This window comes from Bemisia tabaci, chromosome 9 (assembly GCF_918797505.1).
Source record: "Bemisia tabaci chromosome 9, PGI_BMITA_v3".
Lineage (NCBI taxonomy): Eukaryota > Metazoa > Arthropoda > Insecta > Hemiptera > Aleyrodidae > Bemisia > Bemisia tabaci.
In genome coordinates this window covers 14160730-14184999 of record NC_092801.1, presented here as the reverse complement: position 1 = coordinate 14184999, position 24270 = coordinate 14160730, and the positions used below count along the sequence as shown (strand labels likewise).

The following is a 24270-nucleotide window of genomic DNA, read 5'->3' as shown; positions in this document are numbered from 1 at the left end:
CATTAGCAAAATTAAGAAAATCGTCGTGCATCGTCCTCCTGACGAAAGAAGGAACCTAAATTTCAACACGGAGAAAAATAGAACGGTGCTCAGCACCAACTTTGCTTTAATATCCGCCGGATATGGTGGACTGCAGGAACAGTCACCTAGCAGAGGAAGTTTGTGCGAAAGTACAAGAGGAATGTGCTGGGGACAATAATTGTCGTCTGTGCCCAAGTGCGGAATGGAATGTTAAAGCAAAATCATCATCCGTCCCATATGATGAAGTCCATCTTCTGGTACTCAGCGCGGTTCTATTTTTCTCCGTGAATGTTACGGAATTTTTTCTCGCAAATTGCATTTTTACCAAGAGAATCCTTAGGGGTTTTCACTGAATATTTCGATGATTGTTCTTCCAGCCTCACAAAAAAATCATAAAAAATCAAAAAATAAATTACCACTCTATCACTGATCCAGTGGCGAGGTGTGAATGATGCATTATCGATGTTTCCCCACTTGAAGCTAGGGTAAAAGATCGATTATGAAGGTGTTCGTTGCCAACGCCCTGTTTATCGATCCTTTTCACTGGGTTTAAATGGTAGATCAATCGATGTATTCATAGCAAGCCATGCCACTGCTGATCATTTTTTTCATCTACCTCCTGCTTTGTATCAAGCACTGTGCGTAATTGTAAATAATTTCATTTTTAATTTAACTATTCGAGGTTAGGATAGACTAGGTAGTAGAGTACCTTTATTGAGAGAGTATGGCCACTGAGCCCCATGGAGAGGCTTAGGACCCAAAAATGGCGGTGCTTTGTTTTGGTTCTTGTGGATGGGAGGGGGGGTCGTTGCCAACTTTTGACGGTTATCACCAACTGCACTTGCTGCCAATCTTACTACATCTAGGATAATTTTTCTCAAAAATTGCACACGATTAGCCTTAAAAATATGTAAAGAAATCGCAATAGTGCATTTGGATAAATTTCTCGTTACGACAAGCAAAGAAAACTACATTTTGAGTCATTTCGCATTACATTGATTTATGGCGTCCGCCATTTTTGGGTCCTAAGGGCTCCATTCAGCCTAAGATGGCTGAGCCAATCAGAGTGGTAACACCAGTGGCCATACTCTCTCAATATAGGTTCTCCAGACTAGGTTAGGGTAGGTTTGGTTTGGTTAGGTTTGGTAAATCTAAAGTTTAAGTTAACCTAACCTAGGAGCAATTAAAATTCAGCGATTTTAGGTTAATGCAAAACGCTTTATCGACTGGTTCACGAATTTGCTGGTAGCCGTGAATATGACTGCGGGTCGATTATCGAAATTGATAGACAAAGCTATCGACAAAGAAGACAAAAGGGATTTGGAGGGATCCTATCGGTGGAAGCGGGTGGTTGCAATGGACAAGGACGTGGGTGATAGACAAACCAACGGCAACCCACGAGAGACCCGATAATTAGTCCATCATTTTCTCCCTTAGTCTATAAGAGCCACCCGTTTCCACCTATAGGATCGCTTCTTACCCTCTATGTCTTCTTTGTCTATCGCTTTGTCAATCAATGTCAATAATCAGTCCGCTGCTGGCCACTCGAAAAGCTTCCACTCAGGATGTAACAGTATATGTAAAAATAGACTAAAAGAAACATGCGTATAGTAAAAAGGTTTTCCTCATCATTTTATTTATATATTTAATTTTTTTTAATTTTATAATATGCACAAAATGAGCTTCTGACGGAACTGCAGTGCACACCATGGTATGATACATGATTACATGATTGCACGATTACACGGTTTGCCTGATTGCATGATTACACGGTACATGACTCATTAAATTATATCCGTTCGACTAAAATTAAACCAACCCCATTGTTTTTCATTTTTTTTTTTCTATTAGGCCCATAATATTCATCCAGATATTTTGAAGAGATCATTTTTGCGGTGGTGCTGACAGTTTCTCTGGGTGCTTAGACCTTATATGATCCCTGAGATTATTCATGGTTCCGTAACGGTGGCCAGTGGTACAAAATGGACAAATTGTCATGCCGGTGTGAACATGCATGTGCTTAGTTAGACTTTCTATGAGTACGTATTTGTTGTCACATTTGTTGCACTCAAAACTTTTAGGCATTTCGACGATCTCTGAAAATAGATGCACAGGAAAAATAATTGACAACATCACGTATGAATTACATCAGTGGCGTGACGTTCTTTGCGATATATCGATCGATCTGCCATTTAAACCTGTGGAAAAGGATCGATTATAAGGGTGTTCGCAGCGAACACCTTAATAATCGATTCTTTACCATAGTTTCAAACGGGGAAATATCGATATATATCGAATAACGCCACGCCACTGAATTACATACATATAACAATAAACGGACCGCGTTTAGCAGAAAAGAACCAAGCCACATCAGCCATTGCCAGCTTTGACTGGGTAATTTAATTTCGTACAAGAGGACGTTTCAGCGGATTTTTCAGTAATTTTTTAGAAATTTGCTTCGTGCTCTACAGAAAATTCTCCGAAATGTGTACAAAAAATCCACACAACCGTATTCATGTAAAAAATTGAATTGCCCAATCGCATTTGGCATAAGCTGATGTGGCTTGGTTCCTCTCTACCCATGCGGTCCAAATTACTATGAAGCTGGAGAGTCAGAGTATTCAATTCCTCGAAAAAATCGGATTGTGGTGAAAATACCGGTTTTTAGGTTCAGCAAAAAAGAACGAACGTTATCAGACCAGGGAAAATGAGTCAAATTTTATGGCCACAATGATCTCTACCATACTGCCATACTAAGGAAAAAGGCCGCATGAGCATTCAGATGTTGCCAAATTCTTTCTTGGAAAATGCTCATTTTCGAAGAAAGTAATGAATATTTTTCCTTGAAATTTTCAGACTTTTTCGATCAAATCACGAACAAAATCTTCTGAAAAATCCAAGAAGAAATAGTCGCAAATTTTCCGGAAAATTCGTAATTTGTCGAAGGAAATTTGGCAACGCCCGATGGCTTATACGGCGTTCTTCCTTAGCACGACAGCATGGACCATTGGAGGCATTCTACCTCGCCAGCGCGCTGCCGTGCAACGCAAAAACGCCGTAAACGCCATTTTAAATTTTCTGGAAACAATGTTTCATAGCAGAAAAACTTGTGTACCTCGAAAAGATTTTTGTTACAGAATTCTCCCGCAAAAACTATCAAGAACTTAACCTGAAAATTTAAGGTGCATGGGTAAAATATTTTTTATTTTATAAAGTGTTAGATTCTAAAAAACGCGCGGGAAAATCTTGATAGATTTACGGCGTTCTTGCTTAGCACTGTCTGTCTACAGAAATGTCTCTAGAAATGTCTACAAAGCAACCGGTCCATCCTCTTGCTCCTTCCAAAACCCGTGCTCCCCTGGGACTCAGCGAAAATGAAAGGAACGATCGAAATGTTTAAAAATATAAAATATCTACATCATGGGCACTCAGTTAAAATAATTAAAATACGATTTTAATTAAGATTTTATAACGTAGATATCATACCACATTGAAGGTAGGTCGAGACAATTCACTCGTAGATCGGATCAAATATGAATCCAACTTAGATTCGAACAGAGTGATATATAGTCAATTAAAGTAATTTCAGGGTCAACTGGATTGCATTTTGCAAAAAGGAACCAGGAGCATTGCAATGTTGCTAAGATTGTGCAACTTCACCCATTGCAATATAACGATTTACATCCTGAAATAATGTGAAATTTACGTGGTAATTTTTGTCCTAAATTTACAGTTTTTAGCGAGTTAAATAGAAACTGTTCAGAGATAATTAAGTATTCCTTCCAAGACAAAAAGAGCTGCACAATCTTAGCAATATTGTAATGCTCCTGGTTCCTTTTTGCAAATGCAATCCGATCAGAGTCAAGTGAATCAAGATATACCCAAATTATAAGCAAGAGTAAAGGTGAACACACTTTTTCATTCAAAATTAGAGTACCTATATAGCGAGAGTATGGACAGATCGCTTCATGGAGGGCTTAGGGCCCAAAAGTGCAGCCACCCTTCTAACCAACTTCTAACGCACAAACACGGAAAAAACAAGACTAGTGTTGAGCACTACTGGCCGTTTAGTGGGGAGTAGTTGAGGGCTGGCGTCTAAGCGCTGTACAGCTCAACATCGGAAGGCAGTACAGGTGGGCATTGAACATGAGTAGTGCTAATCAGATGCCGCGAGACGTAGTTGCGCTTAAGAGGTGTAAATTCACCCGTGAGACATCGGAGTCACCATAGCCTGGTGGTAACGCGCTGGTCTTCCATCGGCGCAATCCAAGTTCGATCCCAGGCGGAGGCGTTTCATATTTTACGCTCGCTCCAAAGTCACTTTAGGGCTTGACACTACTTCTTCCTTAGTGACCCAGCCTCGAGCTGTTTAGTGCCCAGCACTACTCTGACTTGGTGGCTCCATTTGACCTAACCCTCGTTAGTGTCCAGCACTAACATGTAGGTCCCAACCCTAAGCTCGTTTTTTCCGTGAAATTTCACTGCCAGTCTGCGGATTCCAATTCTAACCAAGATGGCTAAAAATGTATATAAATGAGCGTTCTTCCGCAAAAATGAGTAAATTTAGGCAAAAACTAAGTCAAATACGTGCTTTACAAACGATGGTTCGTAACAATTGTATTAGTAAATCGCTCTGGATAATTGAAATTCATAGGTTGGCTGCCCTTTTGGGCCCTAACTTTATTCGAGGAGGCATCGGTGAAGGCCTGATGGATTTTCGGAGTTTCACATCCGTCTATACTCTCGCTATACAGGTACTCTATTCAAAATGGGAGAGGACGTTATTGTTTTCAACAGTTATTACGCTGCCATGACGCAGCTATTATTCAATTTTTAAGTCGATCATTAGATGAAAAATAATTTGATTAAATTGTGTGCAAATATAGAGAGGTTCACCTGATTTATGTTTCTCATTCAAGTGAATGATGTACCTATTTGGATCGGTTCTTGAAAACAATCCTGCCGCATGGCTCGCGTGTGCAGATGGTCTCTCCTTTGTGGAAAAACGAGTGATCGTATAATCCGATTGGGGTTCTAAACGATTTCCCACATTGGTCACACTGAGTACGATCGACTGGGCCGGCATGCCTGGGCTCCACTTCCGATAGACTTTGTTTTCCAGTCTCTGAAAACATAAATGATTCCGCAATGTTTAGGTTGCGAAACTGTGAACCCATTTGTTGGAGTGCCCCGTCGCTTTAAAATCTTGCATATGTCTGAAAAACAACTTAAGGTGATTCGATGGACGCAATATTTTGTGTCAGAGCGGCATGCGATATAATCCCATCAATTGGTTCCATTTTTTCAGCTACTCGTCATTTTTCTCCAATTTTTGGATCGCAGTTCTGTTGTCAGGAGACTAAAGCACTCACTTACCAATTTTAACAACGCAATTTAACGTAATAAATGCGTGGTTTTTTCACAGAGAAAACATCGCATTCGATACGATATCGAAACTGCACTCGAATGCTATATTTTCTCTCTAAAAAAAACCCGCTTTTATTACGTTGAATTTCTTTGTTAAAATTGGTAAGTGAGTGCTTTAGTTTCCTGACAACAGAACTGCGATCTCAAAATTGGAGAGAAATTACGAGTATCTGAAAAAATGAAACCAATTGATTCGGTACATCGCATGCCGTTCTGACACGAAATATGGCGTCCATCAAATCACCGTAATCAGCCAAAATTCACATAATAAAATGACAACTTAATTTGGGGAAAACAACACCGAGTCTCAGTCTCGCAATGACAGCGAATCGACGGCTCTCTTTTTTTTTAAATATATATTTATTATTTTTTTTTTTTTTTGGTTGAAAATGGAAGAGTTAATACATAGGCTGTGCCAAAACAATTGCGGCACTGAGGCTGTCATTCGGGAACTACAATAGGTATCGACATGCGGTTTGCTGGAGGTGAAAGCTCATACTCTTAGCTCTTAAACGAGCCTAAGTTGAGGCCACTCTGCCTGTAATGCCTTAATTAGGAAATTTGGCAACACTCGAATGTTCATACGGCGTTCTTCCTAGGCACGTCAATATTGGGGATCCTTGACTGACATCCGAGTGTCCTCAAATATCAATCATCTCCGGGGTTGAACCCGGGACCTCAGTTTTGGAAGAGTCCCTTTTATACTGAGAGTAAAGACAATGTGAATCCATTTCTGATTGGCTCTCGTAATTTAGGTCTTCACAGTGTCACAAACGGGAAGTAAGATTACATTTTCACCAATAGCAAAGGTTATTTCAACTGGAATACCACGTTTTCCGTAGAATCTCCGCTCCCACTTTATTTTCTGGGGACAGAACGAATCAAAATAATTCCCTGAAGTTTTCACAAGATACTCCCACCAGGCTTTTATAGACGATTAAATTTCGGAACCAATGAACTACCAGACAAGGTGCGAAGTTGCGCATTCTGAAACATTTTTCTTAACCAAAATTTAAAAATTAAAATTGTGGAGACCGGGAGAAATTAAATAAAATTACTGAATAAAAAAGGTTACCTCGACCTAGACCCTGATTTTGACCTTGACCTTGACCTTGATCACTTACACCAGATGGACCTTCCATACCAAGTCTTTTAAGCGCTGCTACTTGCGGTGGAATGGCAGATGATTCCAGATCTTCTCTTGAAATACCTAGTCTTGCGGGTATCTGCCTAAAATCAACGCTTGAGGTAGTCCTTTGACTGGAAGTGGGATTTAACTGTGATGAGGAACCTACGGAAAACCCTCCGGTGTATGGAGGCACGCCTAGAGGTAAAAATAAATTAGTGGATAGATAGGTGTCTATAAAACATTTTTTAGTCAACAAAAAGTACACAAAAATGATTCTGCGAGTCACATTTTACAAAGAGAATTGATAACGTTTGTACACCAGTAATTAGCAGGGTGAGAAGATCCTGCGGCAAAGTATTCTGCCGTGCTAGGGAAGAACGCCGTATGAGCCTTTAGATGTTGCCATGTTTCCTCCGATAAAACCCGCATTTACTAGGGAAATTGCGAGTGTTATTTTTCAAAATTTTCTGACGATTTTGTACGCAATTTACCTAATCTAGAATATCTGAGATGCTCAGGAAAAATATGCATGTATGTTGTCAAAAATACAGGTTTTTCCAAGGGAAATTTGGCAACTCTCGAATGTTCATATGAAGTTCTTCCTTAGCTCGGCAGTATTAGTAACCGGTGAATAACATTTCGATTATATTTTGCAAAATGTGACGAGTATTTCTTAGCTCGTCCATTAAAGTATGCACGCTCATGAAGAATCCGATAACACATTATGTTGTTTCTAGAAGGGGCCGGAAATAGTCGTTATATCATTAACACATGAGGCACACACAGTTTGAGCTTTTAGAAAAATCAGAAACTTTTTGGCCCCAAAATTCGTGGAAATTTTAAATGCTGAATAGAAATTCTATAGGGCTTTACACCGTCTGTGAGATAAATCATCTTCCACCCCATCTGCTTTGCTACCACTGTGAGCTGATCTGCAGCGTTGTCAAATCCATCTTAAAAATTGCACAATACGGGGGAACCGGCGCAATTGAAATAAAATCAGTCGATTTTGAACCATGTAAACGATTTCTAGGAGTCTTCCGGACAATTAGTGATAATTTGAGAAAGAACCGAGGCTCCTTTCAATAACATTTTCCGGTAAGATACTTCTGCACCCATTTCCCCAAAACTTCATTCTTGCACTTACTGCTCTACCAATTTTAACAAAGAAATTTAACGTAATAAAGGCATGGTTTTTTCACAGAGAAAACATCGCATTCGATACGATATCGAAACTGCACTCGAATGCTATATTTTCTCTCTAAAAAAAACCCGCCTTTATTACGTTGAATTTCTTTGTTAAAATTGGTAAGTGAGTGCTTTAGTTTCCTGACAACAGAACTGCGATCTCAAAATTGGAGAAAAATTACGAGTATCTGAAAAAATGAAACCAATTGATTCGATACATCGCATGCCGTTCTGACACTAAATATGGCGTCCATCAAATCACCTTAATCAGCCAAAATTCACATAATAAAATAACAACTTAATTTGGGGAAAACAACACCGAGTCTCAGTCTCGCAATGACAGCGAATCGACGGCTCTCTTTTTTTTTTAAATATATATTTATTATTTTTTTTTTTTTTTTGGTTGAAAATGGAAGAGTTAATACATAGGCTGTGCCAAAACAATTGCGGCACTGAGGCTGTCATTCGGGAACTACAATAGGTATCGACATGCGGTTTGCGGGAGGTGAAAGCTCATACTCTTAGCTCTTAAACGAGCCTAAGTTGAGGCCACTCTGCCTGTAATGCCTTAATTAGGAAATTTGGCAACACTCGAATGTTCATACGGCGTTCTACGGCGAGAGTAAAAACAATGTGAATCCATTTCTGATTGGCTCTCGTAATTTAGGTCTTCACAGTGTCACAAACGGGAAGTAAGATTACATTTTCACCAATAGCAAAGGTTATTTCAACTGGAATACCACGTTTTCCGTAGAATCTCCGCTCCCACTTTATTTTCTGGGGACAGAACGAATCAAAATAATTCCCTGAAGTTTTCACAAGATACTCCCACCAGGCTTTTATAGACGATTAAATTTCGGAACCAATGAACTACCAGACAAGGTGCGAAGTTGCGCATTCTGAAACATTTTTCTTAACCAAAATTTAAAAATTAAAATTGTGGAGACCGGGAGAAATTAAATAAAATTACTGAATAAAAAAGGTTACCTCGACCTAGACCCTGATTTTGACCTTGACCTTGACCTTGATCACTTACACCAGATGGACCTTCCATACCAAGTCTTTTAAGCGCTGCTACTTGCGGTGGAATGGCAGATGATTCCAGATCTTCTCTTGAAATACCTAGTCTTGCGGGTATCTGCCTAAAATCAACGCTTGAGGTAGTCCTTTGACTGGAAGTGGGATTTAACTGTGATGAGGAACCTACGGAAAACCCTCCGGTGTATGGAGGCACGCCTAGAGGTAAAAATAAATTAGTGGATAGATAGGTGTCTATAAAACATTTTTTAGTCAACAAAAAGTACACAAAAATGATTCTGCGAGTCACATTTTACAAAGAGAATTGATAACGTTTGTACACCAGTAATTAGCAGGGTGAGAAGATCCTGCGGCAAAGTATTCTGCCGTGCTAGGGAAGAACGCCGTATGAGCCTTTAGATGTTGCCATGTTTCCTCCGATAAAACCCGCATTTACTAGGGAAATTGCGAGTGTTATTTTTCAAAATTTTCTGACGATTTTGTACGCAATTTACCTAATCTAGAATATCTGAGATGCTCAGGAAAAATATGCATGTATGTTGTCAAAAATACAGGTTTTTCCAAGGGAAATTTGGCAACTCTCGAATGTTCATATGAAGTTCTTCCTTAGCTCGGCAGTATTAGTAACCGGTGAATAACATTTCGATTATATTTTGCAAAATGTGACGAGTATTTCTTAGCTCGTCCATTAAAGTATGCACGCTCATGAAGAATCCGATAACACATTATGTTGTTTCTAGAAGGGGCCGGAAATAGTCGTTATATCATTAACACATGAGGCACACACAGTTTGAGCTTTTAGAAAAATCAGAAACTTTTTGGCCCCAAAATTCGTGGAAATTTTAAATGCTGAATAGAAATTCTATAGGGCTTTACACCGTCTGTGAGATAAATCATCTTCCACCCCATCTGCTTTGCTACCACTGTGAGCTGATCTGCAGCGTTGTCAAATCCATCTTAAAAATTGCACAATACGGGGGAACCGGCGCAATTGAAATAAAATCAGTCGATTTTGAACCATGTAAACGATTTCTAGGAGTCTTCCGGACAATTAGTGATAATTTGAGAAAGAACCGAGGCTCCTTTCAATAACATTTTCCGGTAAGATACTTCTGCACCCATTTCCCCAAAACTTCATTCTTGCACTTACTGCTCTACCAATTTTAACAAAGAAATTTAACGTAATAAAGGCATGGTTTTTTCACAGAGAAAACATCGCATTCGATACGATATCGAAACTGCACTCGAATGCTATATTTTCTCTCTAAAAAAAACCCGCCTTTATTACGTTGAATTTCTTTGTTAAAATTGGTAAGTGAGTGCTTTAGTTTCCTGACAACAGAACTGCGATCTCAAAATTGGAGAAAAATTACGAGTATCTGAAAAAATGAAACCAATTGATTCGATACATCGCATGCCGTTCTGACACTAAATATGGCGTCCATCAAATCACCTTAATCAGCCAAAATTCACATAATAAAATAACAACTTAATTTGGGGAAAACAACACCGAGTCTCAGTCTCGCAATGACAGCGAATCGACGGCTCTCTTTTTTTTTTAAATATATATTTATTATTTTTTTTTTTTTTTGGTTGAAAATGGAAGAGTTAATACATAGGCTGTGCCAAAACAATTGCGGCACTGAGGCTGTCATTCGGGAACTACAATAGGTATCGACATGCGGTTTGCGGGAGGTGAAAGCTCATACTCTTAGCTCTTAAACGAGCCTAAGTTGAGGCCACTCTGCCTGTAATGCCTTAATTAGGAAATTTGGCAACACTCGAATGTTCATACGGCGTTCTTCCTAGGCACGTCAGTATTGGGGCTCCATGACTGACATCCGAGTGTCCTCTAATATCAATCATCTCCGGGGTTGAACCCGGGACCTCAGTTTTGGAATAGTCCCTTTTATACTGAGAGTAAAGACAATCATGAGTTCACCTGCGGAGTTGAAGCAAGAGCAACGATACGCAATTCCATATTGCGTTCGTCGTGAATTATCTGCTTCTGAAAGTGTGAATGAAATAACAGTGGCTCAGAAGTGTAATGCACTTAACTAGAGAAAATCAGCCGATTTTGAACCATGTAAACGATTTCTAGGAGTCTTCCGGACAATTAGTGATAATTTTTGAGAAAGAACCGGGGCTCCTTTCAATAAAATTTTCCGGTAAGATACTTCTGCACCCATTTCCCCAAAACTTCATTTTTGCACTTACTGCTCTCTCCGCTATCACGGCAGAAATTAAATGAGTGTTGTTGATTTTACCTCCAAAATCGATCTAATCGAAAGTGTCGATTTTGTCCAAAAATTCGATTAATCTCAGATAAATCAAGGCCGAAAAAAATCGATTTTTAGGATGAGTAATGTGCTGTTCGTTTTTCTCAAATTCTCGCCTCACTACGCGTTGAGTGTATTTGTCCCTTAAATTACAGCAATTGCGATGGCCTCCTTTAGTTTTGACGGATAATGTTGGCTTGCTGCATCCTTAATTTTTATTCAGGTGTAAAATTCAATGGCAGTTTGACTAAGGACTTAGGCCTCTTTCAATAAAAGTTTCTAGTTAGATGCTTCTGAACCCGTTTTCTCAAAACATAATAATTTTTGCATTTACTGCTCTCCTCGCTATCGCTAGAGTACCTTTATAGACAGAGTATGGCCATTCGTATATATTTACTACAGGGAAACTGTTCCGCTTTTTGATTGGTCAACGAGTTTTTAGGCTTCATATGCTCTTACGGCCGTAAATAAAGAAACAAGATGGCGACTCACTGTAAAGTTGATAGGAAGCTAAAATTTGAAAAAAATTTCAATTATACGGCAGTAACAATTTAAACTAGTATATCTACGAATAACACATAAAAAACATATGAAAACACTGTTAAATCGCCTTTCGCCTTTATCACAGGAGGACGTGAGATGTGCATAACCTCAAACTTTTTTTTTTTTTTTTTTTTTTGCTGGTTTAGTGGCTTATATTCCGTTGGAACCTACAGCCATCGATAGACAGTATTTATTGTCCTTAGACATCATGGGATATAGGCACATCCATGCTCCAGGCTTTCAAATTTTCAGGGATTAAGGCCGAGTGGAATCTGTTTCTGCAGATCCACTCGTCAGTTCCATGAAAATTTGTCGCCACCACCGGGATTCGAACCCGGGACCTCTTAGCCTAGAGTCAGACGCGCTGACCACTAGGCCAACCTGGCCGGCAACCTCAAACTTGCTTGCTGATAGTGGAGTACCTGTATAGCGAGTATAGACAGATGTGAAACTCCCGAAAACCATCAGGCCTTCACCGATGCCTCCGCGAATAAAGTTAGGGCCCAGAAATGCAGCCAACCTATGAATTTCAATTATCCAGAACGATTTATTAATACCATTGTTACGAACCATCGTTTATAAAGCACGTATTTGACTTAGTTTTTGCATAAATTTACTCATTTTTGTGGAAGACCGCTCATTTATGTAATTTCTTAGCCATCTTCGTTAGAATTGGAATCTACAGACTGGCAGTGAAATTTAGTGCGTCAGAAGTTGGTTAGAAGGGTGGCTGCACTTTTGGGCCCTAAGCTCTCCATGAAGCGATCTGTCCATACTCTCGCTATACAGGTACTCTAGCTGATAGCAGCTAGAGTCCCTTTATACTGAGAGTCAAGACATCACCCCTCATGGAGTCACAAACGGGAATAAAGATTACAGAAATTGAACGTTTTTCGTAATCTTTGATCGGCCCATTCTCAAACTCCTTTCTCCGTTCCTTCTCTCATTCCGTTTGTTCCTTGCCGAACCCGTAATTCCCTGGTCCATTCCAGATTATAATCTCTGCAATCGGTGAAAATGTAATCTTAATTCCCGGTTGTGATACTTCGAAGGCCTGAAATACGGGAACCAATCAGAAATAGATTCACATTGTCTTGACTCTCAGTATAAAGGGACTTAATAGCAGCCATCTTGTTTGTTTATTTACGGCCGTAAGAACATCGTGTCAGCCTATTTTCACGCGACCAATGGAAAACCGGCACAGATATGGCCATACTCTGTCTATTAAGGTACTCTAGCTATCGCGGCAGAAATATTAGAAGATGTAGAGTCCCTTTATACTGAGAGTCAAGACAATGTGAATCCAAATCTGATTGGTTCCCGTATTTTAGGCCTTCGCAGTGTCACAAACGGGAATAAAGATTACATTTTCACCGACTGCAAAGATTATAATCTGGAATGGACCAGGGAATTACGGGTTCGGCAAGGAACAAATGGAATGAGAGAAGGAACGGAGAAAGGAGTTTGAGAATGGGCCGATCAAAGATTACGAAAAACGTTCAATTTCTGTGATCTTTATTCCCGTTTGTGACTCCATGAGGGGTGTTGTCTTGACTCTCAGTATAAAGGGACTCTAATTAGATGATAAAAGAAGAAACCTGGAGCAGATGAAGATCCCGAGGCTTGGCGACCCGGTTTGGATCTGATATTCCTAGAGGACCCCGCAGCGAGTGAGGGAGGACTACGACGTCTCTTCCTGACGTCATCGGTTCTCGTTCCCGGCGTTTGCCCCGCTCCGGTGAAACACGTCCACCACGGGTCTCTCGGCGGAGGAAGGCTCGGCCCGCAACCGCGAACTTCTGAGATTTTCCAAAGCGTGTAAAAAGTTTATTTATCCATCAATAATTATGATTTAAAGTTGTTTCTCATTCTGGGGCTCATTAGTTTATGTGCAGTGAATACCAACAGTCTACGTTGCTTGGTTTTTTTAAAAAAAGCCTAAGAGTAGGGCGCGCTGATTTAAAATATGCATATATAAGCAGAAGCAAGCGAACTGATTCGAGGATGGCTGATCAGGTCGGCACTCGTTGAATGAGAATTTCACTTCTTCGTTTTGTTTAAAACGTTGCTTTGACAGATCTCCACAACCCTGTTATGATTTTCAAAATTTGGTACTCCTTGCTCTGATAGCCGGGGCCAGCAGGATAGTGGTAAGTGCAATCTGTGATGAGCCTCGAGACTCATTAGACCATGTGCTAATCGTGGCCTATACAAAAATTCACTCCCCTATCAGGCCAAAACAGTGCACAGGCAGGCACAAAACCCAGGTAGTGTCCCGGTCCTGGCTCGGTTCGCCGCGTCGCTTCCCAGCTGAAGAACAAAAGGCGACCCTCGCGGTCCTCGTCAGTGTCAGACCTAATTACTTTCACTCGATTACCCATTTCACCGTCACGCTGGGATCCATCAAATTTTCGAAAAAATTGTTTCGCGAGTACCTAGGAATTTTTTCCTTACTCTCCGTTCAAAGACGAATTGAAAGAGGTCTCATTCATAAAAATCGGCCGAGTAGAAGAGAAATTACAGTATTCGAAATCCGAAGAAATCAACGAAACTTCTCCAAACAAAAAATAAAATGAAGAGGAAAAAAGAAATGTATAAATTACAATTAAATATAATTGACCTCAGAATTTGGCAAGCAATCTAAAACTATAAAGGAGAGGCCCCAATTTTGTACCCAATGTTTCAGCGACTTCCCGAAGGCGGATTTCCTTGAAACTTTGTACGCATGTGCGGTTCGTGCTGAAGGGGTGCAATTCGTCGTCCGATTTTCGAAATTTTGATTCTAAGGGTTGAAAACACGCTAAAATAGGGTGACCCGTGTGTTAGAGCGGTGTTGCGCGATCGTCGTCGTCTGGTCGTCGTGGTTTCCCTTCTTTTATTGCGTCTCGATCAGCTGTTTTTTCTGTCTAATTTTGGAGATTCCGAACCGGAGCAGTGTTGCCGAAATCACGAAATCTGTAATTTCACGAAATTGTTCGTTCTCGGTCACCTGATGACTCGGCTGCCCGGGGCGTTCGTCGTCATGGATATTCGTCGTTTATGAAGAATTCCGATTTTTTCGTACAGTGCGCGTCGTCTTTTGAATTTTGTTAATATTTGTCGTGTATGAAGAATCTCGAATTTTTAGTAAAGTGCGCGTATTCGTTTTAATATTGAGAATGGATCGGAGTCGAAAACGTGGGCGTCCGGCGAAGCGTGGCAATGTTTCTCGCAATTTATCCGCGCGACGCAAAGTGCGGCATGATGGCTATCTCAGTGAGATAGATAATGTACGACGTAGGGGTGAACAAGGAAATAACCTCAATTCATTTCGGCAGAGCACTGATAATATTATCGAAAATGATTACCCGGAAAATAATTTCGGACTTTTAAATGTGAAGTGCCAGTCATAGGCGGTTCTAGACCTCTATTCTTGGGGGTGCCCAGAGGTGGAAAAAGTCGGAGACCGGCTCCAAAGGGGACGGTCGCCTAGGGGAGGCCTAAGTTTCGGCCTTGAAGTTTTATCCCTTCCCTACCCTCCTTTCTCTTTTTCTCTCCTTCCTCTCCACTTAAATACCTGTAAATTCAATTTAGAAATTTTTAGCAAAACTTTCCATCAAAACTACAATCTTACCATAAAAAAACAGTGGCATCTTTGTAAACTACGGCTATCAATTTTAATTCTGTTCAAAACATTATTTTCAATTAATTGCTGGGATTTTTTCTCAGTTTGAGCGAATACAGAATCTTTAAAAGCAGTAATTTCACGGATTCGATAACCGTACTTAATTTTTGCTTGGGGGTGCCTGGCACCCACTGGCACCGCCGTAGAACCGCCTATGGTGCCAGTATTGTGATGGAAAAATTATTGAAATTTTAGTTTTCCATCGAGAAGCTGGTCATCATAAAACTTAAATTCTCAATGATTTTTCGTATTCGATAGCAGAAAATTTGGTTCAAAATTTAAAGTCGTAAATTTGGATTGTTTCTCATGGAAGAGATGATTTAAGAACGGAAATTTTTAAACACCGCAACGGAGATACGGAAAATTATATGAGCTTCGGAAGCATACAGAGATGCAAAAGCCATACAACTGTTGTACCTCAAAATGTTGGTCATGAAAATAGGTTTGGAGAAGAGGTCGCGAAGTTAGTCTTCGATTCCAGGCTCGGCAAGTCTGAGAAGACCATTATGACAGCATCTGTTAAAATGGCCGTTCACCTCCTCTTTTTTGAAATGCAAGGCATCACAGTACTGGTACTTCACATTAAAATTCCGAAATTATTTTCCGGAATAATTTAATTTTTCCAGATTATAAATTTAAATTGTTATTAAATGATGATAAATTCAAAATTCCAATTCCAATTTCCAAAATTTCAGAGCATGTTATATCTTCTTTCAAAATTTATTGTCAATTCAAGTTGCTATTCAATTAAAATAAATAACTTGACTACTTTTTTAGGTCTAGCGCAAGATCTCAAAATGTCTGTCACACTCATGATTTTATATTTTTTAAGTTTATTCTTTTGTATGATTTTTCATTTAATGTTTTTAGTGTAGAGCAACATCTCAAAATTTGCCTTTTTTATTTATTGAAATTAATAAATACATCTTCTTACAACAGTTATTTATTTTTTAATTTCAAGACTGCTGGGTCTATAAATTACTACCATTTTTACAAAATTGATACTCGCAAACATGTTTTTTGTTTTTGCTGATGGGTACAACAACAGCCCCCACATGTAAAAATATTTTGTAGCTTCTGAATAATTGTATTAAAAAATATAAATATGGGCATAATAGGTATAGTAAAATATATTAATACAAAAGTTATTGTTATAACATGGTGTAATTTCATTAATGACGGTTTATCACCGTGCGAAGCACGGGCTGGTTGCTAGTTCAACTATATAACGGAGAAAAAATTGGGAGAAATTACAAAAAATTCGCCTCTTGCAAGGGGCTTCCTTGTAAGAATTTTGATCTGAAGGCAAGGATTGAATACCAGCGCAATACACCATACAATACAGGGTGTGCCTGAACGAACATTTTTTTTTGTGTCAAAATCGAAAATTCTTTATATTTTTTAACTACAGTGTCTCTTGAGTCGTTTAAGCCAAAAAAAAATTCCGTCAAGATTCTGGAAAGTAAAGGCGCTTTAAAAGTATTCTGGGGCTATGTATCCTAACTGTGTCCACACATGGTTTCTGTTCAGCATATCCATGTGTAAGTATTTTTACACGTAGAATCTAATTTTCACGTCAGGGAGTCGACACATCTCGATTTTTTCGATTTTATACGGAAAATTGATGGTTTTTCGGGATTGAAATTATTATTGTTTCATGAAGAGTAAATGCACCCAAAATGACTATAGCATATTGATTTTTACATATTTGCACTCACGAAATTGGTTGGTAAATTCAACGAGTGGGTGCATCGACTTGGCATATCAAGTTTCTACAATTTTTTACTGCAAATCGGTAGATTTTCGGGATGTAGATTGCTTACTTTCAATTCATGAATGAATAATAAAGCATGGACATGGTTGAACTTCTTTGCATGGAAATACGTTTAAAATAACAAAATCAAGACATATCTAATGCAATTGCATTTATATCGAGTCAATTTCTTCTCAATAATATATCGGGATTTATAATAGGTACCGGTGATTTGGATATTTTAGCCCCAAAAATACCTTTAAATCGATTGTAGGTATCTTTCAGGAGTTCGACAGAATTTTTCCTTTCTTCGCTTAAATTATTCCGTAGCACTTTTCTTAAAGAATCTGATAAGATATTGCTGGGGGCAAATCAAAAAACTTAAACTCGTTCGAATGGCTTCCTACATTCACAATACACGGTCTCGTCAAAGTGCGTCGTCGAAGAGTTGGATCGTATGAATTCTCTTGTTGTGCTACTTGCCTATTTTGAAATCTCTGTAAATGACAACTAAAGGGGTTGATATGTGTGAGTTAATGACGCGCCTTATCAACACATTGTGTTGGAGTTCACTGCTTGTTTCTGCTTTCAATCAAGCAATCCACACGTCTAATCATCTGTGACTGAACGACTTGTCATTAATATTCTACTCATTTGCACTCTTTGCTTGCGGGGAAGTGGGGACAAATAATAATCAACAAATATCCATTTACTCAAGTGTATATATTATATTATTTAAATATCGATAACATATTTTTGTCATAATTAACCAAATCTTAGTATATAGCACCTATACTCTTTGTACATAGATAGGAATGGCCTCCCCATTCCACCCATTATCATTGTTCTTTTATAATTTAATCTAGCATAATTAGGCTTAACACGTTTGTATGTAGTTGTCTATTTCTCTAATAAACAAAAAAAAAAAAATTCTTCGGATTTCCAAAATGCATGTTTTTTGTTTGATCAAAGCAAGATTTAAAAAATTTACGAAAATATTTGGAGAATATTTCACCTTAATTTTGAGAAAGCATCAATTCGTTATTCTAATCATACAAATGCCATTTTTCAGTTGTTACGAAACTCTATTTGAAAATTTTAGAGCACGGCTTTGAGGAAACTTCAAAACCTGTTCTGTAATAATATCAAGTTTCGTTCCTTAAAAATTGCAAAATTCACCTTTGATAAAAACGCAAATCGTAGTTTTGCGAATTTTACAAAACTGTTTCTGAGTATTTCAATTACGTTTCGTTATTATATCAGTCTTAATCGCCTAAATTAACACAATTCTTTATAGGATTCAGCAATTCTTGTTCGTTTATAATATCAAGTCCGCTTGAGTATATATCTACCGCAAAAAGCTTTAAAAACAAACTAATGTCCAATATAATTATCATTTGTAGTGATAAATTAACAATTTTCTTCATATTTTAGCAAAATAACTAAAATGCTAATTCTAGGAAAAAGTGATTTGATAATTCAACAAATTTGCTTTCTTGAATTATAAACCGATTCACATGATTCAGCCGAATTCAAGAGGCCAATTTTTACATTTTGTGTTTAGTAGAAACCACATTTCCTTTTTTTTCGGTGTATTTACATGTGTGATTTAATCAAGTCTACCATTACTTCGACTGCAATCTTCTCGATACCCTTCCAAATCCATATACCTATTTTATAATATTTTGACGCCTTCAGCTTTTCCAAGACAGTGGAGTGATTTTTGAATGTAGGCAAATGCTGTTCCGGAGCGGTGTCATTAGTGATGGCGTCCACCTTCACAAGATCAATAATTATAATGGTGTCATTTGTTATAACTAGGGCTTCGTAAATTTCTTGGCGATTCTCTGTGAAAATGTCCGAGACCATTTTGTCCTTTGGTACTCCGGTCAACAACGTTTCCAAATCCTTTCCAAATCTTTCCATTGATTCATTCAAATCCAAGTGGAAGTAAGGGCTGGGAGAGTTGTAGTGAATATTGAGATACTCCTGAATACTTTTGCTTCCATTCTGATTACTTTCGTTTCCATTCTGTAGGCCCTTGAAAGTTTCTAAGAATTTGTCATATTCTTCCTGTTCTTTTCTCAACTCTGGTGCAAATGCTTTTTTAATATAGTCCTTAACTTCTTTGTTCGGGATTCTCAGTTCAAAAACGTCGTCTTTTTTTGTTTTTACGGCATTTAAATATCCCGCTTGGGCCAGAAGACTCCAATATGTTTCTTCTTTTTTAAACAAGTCTTCGATCACCAAATCCTTTTCGATTGTTTTTTCCAATGCGTGCCCAGACAGGAGTAAATGGATATGTAGTATTCCGATTCTACCGGAATAACAAATTAGACTCTTGAAGACTTTGATTGATCCCGTTTGCCCCCAGAAAGTTTCGAATTTGTTTCGCTTTATTGCCGATAACACAGAAAACGGATTAAATAAACTTGCATCACCGAACTTGTACCCGTCATACCATTCGTCGAAGTCCTTGTACTTCAATTGAGTTTTTGATTTGATAATTAAGTCATCAACTTCGATTTTGGTAAATCCAAACAAGGAATTGAACGTCTGGTCGTTAAATATGGTAAACTCTTCAAAATTTGATAAATCGGAGAATAGACTGGTTTTCGCCAGATAGCTAATCCCGACGAGAATTCCCTTATCAGGACTGGGTTTGATCCCATCCTTGAAAAAGAAAAGGTAAAACTCTCTCATCAGTTCGAGAGTTACTAAATATAATTCACTGTTGGTGAGATCTTTCCCTGCTTCTAATGTTCGTGTTCCCTGATCAATTATATTTAAAATCGGAGCATCATACTCGTCTACCAACACGGCGATTTTGTAACCTTTTGTTCTAAGTGATTCTATCAAGGTCTTATATCCCATCAGCAAAGGCGTCAATGAATCGATCTTTTGTTGAAAGCATAAGCGCTCTATCCATAATTTCTCTCGAGAATCTATTGTCGTATTATATTTGCCAACATATCCAAACAATACAGTCTGAATATAAAGCAAGAAAGCGGATTCAAATTTCGAACCTGTACGTTTTGAGGCAAAAGATAAAAAAGAAAAGTGAAACACTGCGTACTGGTTTTGATGATTCCTCCTTACATGTTCGAACGCAGGCTCCTTAGTAATGTTGTAATTTGCGAATAGGTTTTGGGACGTTACAAGAGAGTCCTTTCTTAAAAATGCTTCCAGCATAGAGAGATTCGTCGTTTTTCCAAAACGACGAGGTCTTGTTATAAGTTTAAAGCGATTTCCTGTCAATGCAAGCCCAATAAATGCAGTTTTGTCAACGATCGCTACATTTTCCTTCACCAGTTCTGTGAAATCAGACGCCGAAGTCTGTACGTGAACAGCATCCCCATTCGTAGAAGTCTGAAATAAAAAGGAAAATGTATTAGAGTAGACAAATAGGTCACACATCTGCAACGGGTAGTTAGGCACACAGTCAACGGTTGAATTCTCATGACACCATCACTTCTCCGAGAAGGTTCATGCAGTTTATTAGTCAGTGAGATTGGAGTTTCATTAGGCTGCCAAGAATTTGTTTATAGAGGAAGTAGCCCGCACCCACATGCCACATTGAACAAGAAACAATGATTTCCTTTCAAATCTTGTTAGTCCCGACCCCAATACCACATTGAACAAGAAAAAAATTATTTTCTTTCAAACCATGGTAGCCCCCAAACAGATGCGACACTGAATTAGAAAATATGGTTTTCGCTCGAATCATGTTGAAAAATGTCTCAATTTCATCTCAAATGTGACAACGTTGTTGAAACTATCCAATCAGAACACACTTTCAAACTAATTCAACAAACTTAGAGTACCTGTATACGAGAGAGTATTGCCATCTCAATCCTTTTACTACGGAGAGAGTTTGCCCCTCTCTGATTGGTCAGTCTAAAGGAAACCAGTGTTGCTAAGTAGAAATGACATTTTTCCTAAAAGGATATATTTTCATTGTCAAGCGTTGCTGCAGCGACCCAAGATCAATATGTACAGCTCTTACTCAACCACCGAAGCCTTCATCGTCGAGCGATTCAACAGGACGCTCAAAACGAAGATGTGTAAAGAGTTCAGCGCGCAAGGATCGGTCAAACGGTTAGAGCTTTTACCGAAACTCGTGCACGAGTACAACGAGAGCGTTCATCGCACCATCGGAATGAGACCTATCGATGTTACCGAGAAGGATGTACTAACGATCCTGGAAAAGCTTCGCGGACCGCCATTGACTAAAACCGAAAAGAGACGTTTGGTCAGACGGAGACTCAAGGTCGGTGATTACGTCCGCATATCGCGACTCAAAGCCATGTTCCAGAGAGGGTACATACCGAACTAGATCACGGAAATTTTCAAGATCGTCAACTTCAATCCGACCGTTCCGATCACGTTCAATCTGAAAGACTCGCTCGATCAGATCATCAAAGGGAAATTCTACCGCGAAGCACTGTAACCCACCAACTATAAGGATACGTTTCTCGTGGAAAAGGTTCTGCGTCGCAAAAAAAATCAGGCCTTCGTCAAATGTCTGGGTCTGGACGTGAGTCACAACAGTTGGATCGACAGCAAGGATTTCGTTTAACCGTGCATGTAAATAGTATCCATCATCGAGGAAAAATGAAACAAAATCACGATGCATGAAATATTTCTCATCACCGTCGTTGGAACTGTGGCAGCGATCGAAAACTCAACCGACGTAAACATCACGATGTTGGAAATCAAATGCGCACCTTCTACCTCGATGGAAGTTCCTCTATTCATCTTGAACTTATTGGCACTCATTTTTAATCATTCCGTACCTTTACTCAGTAGGGTGAAAATGGGAATTTGAGCACAAAAGTTTTTAGCCAAATTGTGCAGAAAAATATGAATTAAAATACAGCGTTGTATAGGGATTATTGTTCAATGTGGCAACGCTATAAAAAGAAAGTATTGCATGTTGCCCCTTCAATATGCGGGTTATGCAATGGTGTAATAATGCCCCTTCATTTTTCGGGTTATGCAATGGTGTATTTTTCAAGATGGCGCAGCAGCGTTGCCGAACGGGGCACGTAAATAAATGATTTATTTATTGGTGAAATTTTGCAACATTGCATTTTACAGTGTTGCCAGATGGGGCAAGAAATTAGTTGATTTTTCCGTACAGTGTTGCCAGATTGTGCAAAAAAATCGGATTTTCGGACTTGTAAAATTTTTCGGTTTCGAGAGACCGTATCTTTCCATATGGGTCGGTATCTGATACTGTAGATAAGGGTCTGATTCGGTACGCTAACGAACGCTGGACTACGAGGGTTTTCCCACTCTCGCTCTCCGTTCGTTTCTGTTTGTCCCTTCGAAAGGCTTCTGACCTCCATGCAGGAGCCTACCCTATGATTAGGGCCAGTTTTCACAATGTCGCGCAGTGTCGCTTGCACGTTATGCCTGGGAACGCTAACGAACGCTGGACTACGAGGGTGGATACTGGAGAATAGGGTCTGATTTGGGAATTTCAATTTTTCAGTAGCGTGCGCTTGGAGATGCGTATCGGGAACCTTGTGTTTTGGGAATGGATATTGCAATGTTCAGTTTGATGAATTAAAATTTTTTATTATTTTTTATTGGATATTTACAGTTACAGTTTAAAAACAGTTCGCGATTAGAAAACGCACTAAAAACGTGAGGGTTGTCAACCACAAACATCGGATCCTTCTCCTTCTCCGAACTTTAAATCTACACTTATGTCATCGAGTTTCCGATTGTTATTTTTCCGGGCCATCCTGATGAAACGGAACTTGCAGTCGGATGAAAGGTACTTGGAGTACAGGTACGGTGCGGAGCAAATGAGCGCCAGTAAACTCAAGATGAATAGAAGAACATCCGTCAAGGTAGAGGGTGCGCATTTGATTTCCGGACAGACAGGGCACATTGTGATGTTTGCTTCGGATGAGTTTTCCACCAGTGAGGATTTCACTCCAACAACAGCAATGATGATGGTGATGAGAATTATTTTATCAATCATGATTTCTTCCTTGCGATACTGAGAAGAGAATGCATACTATTTATACGAAATCCAACTGCTAGACCCGCTCTCCTCTCTCTCTCTTGTGTATAATACTACGCGAATTGCACTTAAAAGTCTACCTATCTTCCAGTCCTCTTCGTCTACTTTCTTGTACCCCTGCTTTAGGAAGTAAATTATTTCGTGCTCGTCTGCGACACGTTCTAGGAGAAGGCAAAATCTTTCCGTTATCTCAACTAAGCCGTAACACCCGACGGGATCGGAAGTGTCTATTGAGCTGAGTTTAAGATGGTGGAATAACTTGTCAGGAAAAAGGAGTCGGGCAAACTTGTTCAAAAGCTCTGCTCGTATTCCTGTAAATTTGAAAGTGAGAGCCTCATATACCATATCCAAGGTGTTCATCGCTCTGATCGATTGTGATTTGAGGGTTGGAGCGTCCATACTTGACGAGTTCTTGTTTTGAAATGATCGATCACACTTCCTCGACACTATTTATACGTTCCCCCGACTCGCATTGATAATTTTCCCACTTGTATGAAAGCGTAGTTTTATATTGCGACTACAAATTATGACTACACAGTTTGCCCGAGTGAAACCGAGTTTGGTGATTAACAAATACTACTATATTTACTTTGAGGTAAATCATGAGTCTACAGTTTCTTTCCGCTCGGTGAGGAAACTATATATATTTACCTCCGCGTAGAAAACTCGTCAGTCTCACTTTTGATGATATTGGAAACCCTCGAGCTTATAATAGTTTTCACATGTTCACTCTGAAATCTTTTCAGAGAACAGAATCTTACAAACGAGAAAATAGTGTTGATTTTCTGTTCTGACGAAATCAGAAAATCTCGAGCTTATAATAGTATAAAACTTTGAGCTTAAAATAGTATTCACTTGTTCGCTCTGAAATCTTTTCAGTGAACAGAATCTAGCAAACGTAAAGAAAGTGCAAGTTTTCTTTTCTGACCGACTCGGAAGACTTTGAGCTTAAAATAGTATCTTTATCATGGCTGCTCAAGAACAGAATGTTGAAACTTTCATCCAATGTGATATTTGTGATGAATTTTATAAACAAGGTGAAAAGCATGAACATGGTGCGGAACAAATTAAGAAGGAGGAGGGTATCAACGATGAAACGTATATTAAACAGGAGCTCATCCAATGTGATATTTGTGATGAATTTTATAGACAAGGTGAAAAGCACGAACATGGTGCCGAACAAATTAAGAA

General features: G+C 39.0%; 2 protein-coding genes across 4 annotated transcripts in view; both read right to left on the bottom strand.

Annotated features, from left to right (window-relative positions):
- Positions 1-1389: 1389 nt before the first annotated feature.
- LOC109038172 (uncharacterized) lies at positions 1390-11637 on the bottom strand. Its single transcript, XM_072304273.1, has 4 exons — positions 8753-11637; positions 6524-6772; positions 4918-5146; positions 1390-2117 (listed from the first exon to the last, which is right to left on the bottom strand). The coding sequence occupies exons 1-3, from the start codon at positions 8817-8819 to the stop codon at positions 4953-4955; spliced, it is 510 nt and encodes a 169-aa protein (XP_072160374.1). The 5' UTR covers positions 8820-11637; the 3' UTR covers positions 1390-2117; positions 4918-4952.
- Positions 11638-17746: 6109 nt separating this feature from the next.
- Positions 17747-24270, bottom strand: part of LOC109040337 (uncharacterized) — a 183794-nt gene continuing 177270 nt past the window's right edge. For all 3 annotated transcript variants that reach the window (XM_072304271.1, XM_072304270.1, XM_072304272.1), the window contains one exon: positions 17747-20411. In XM_072304271.1, the coding sequence (XP_072160372.1) occupies positions 18639-20411 (1773 nt within the window). In that variant the 3' untranslated portion in view covers positions 17747-18638. The remainder of the gene's footprint in view (positions 20412-24270) is intronic.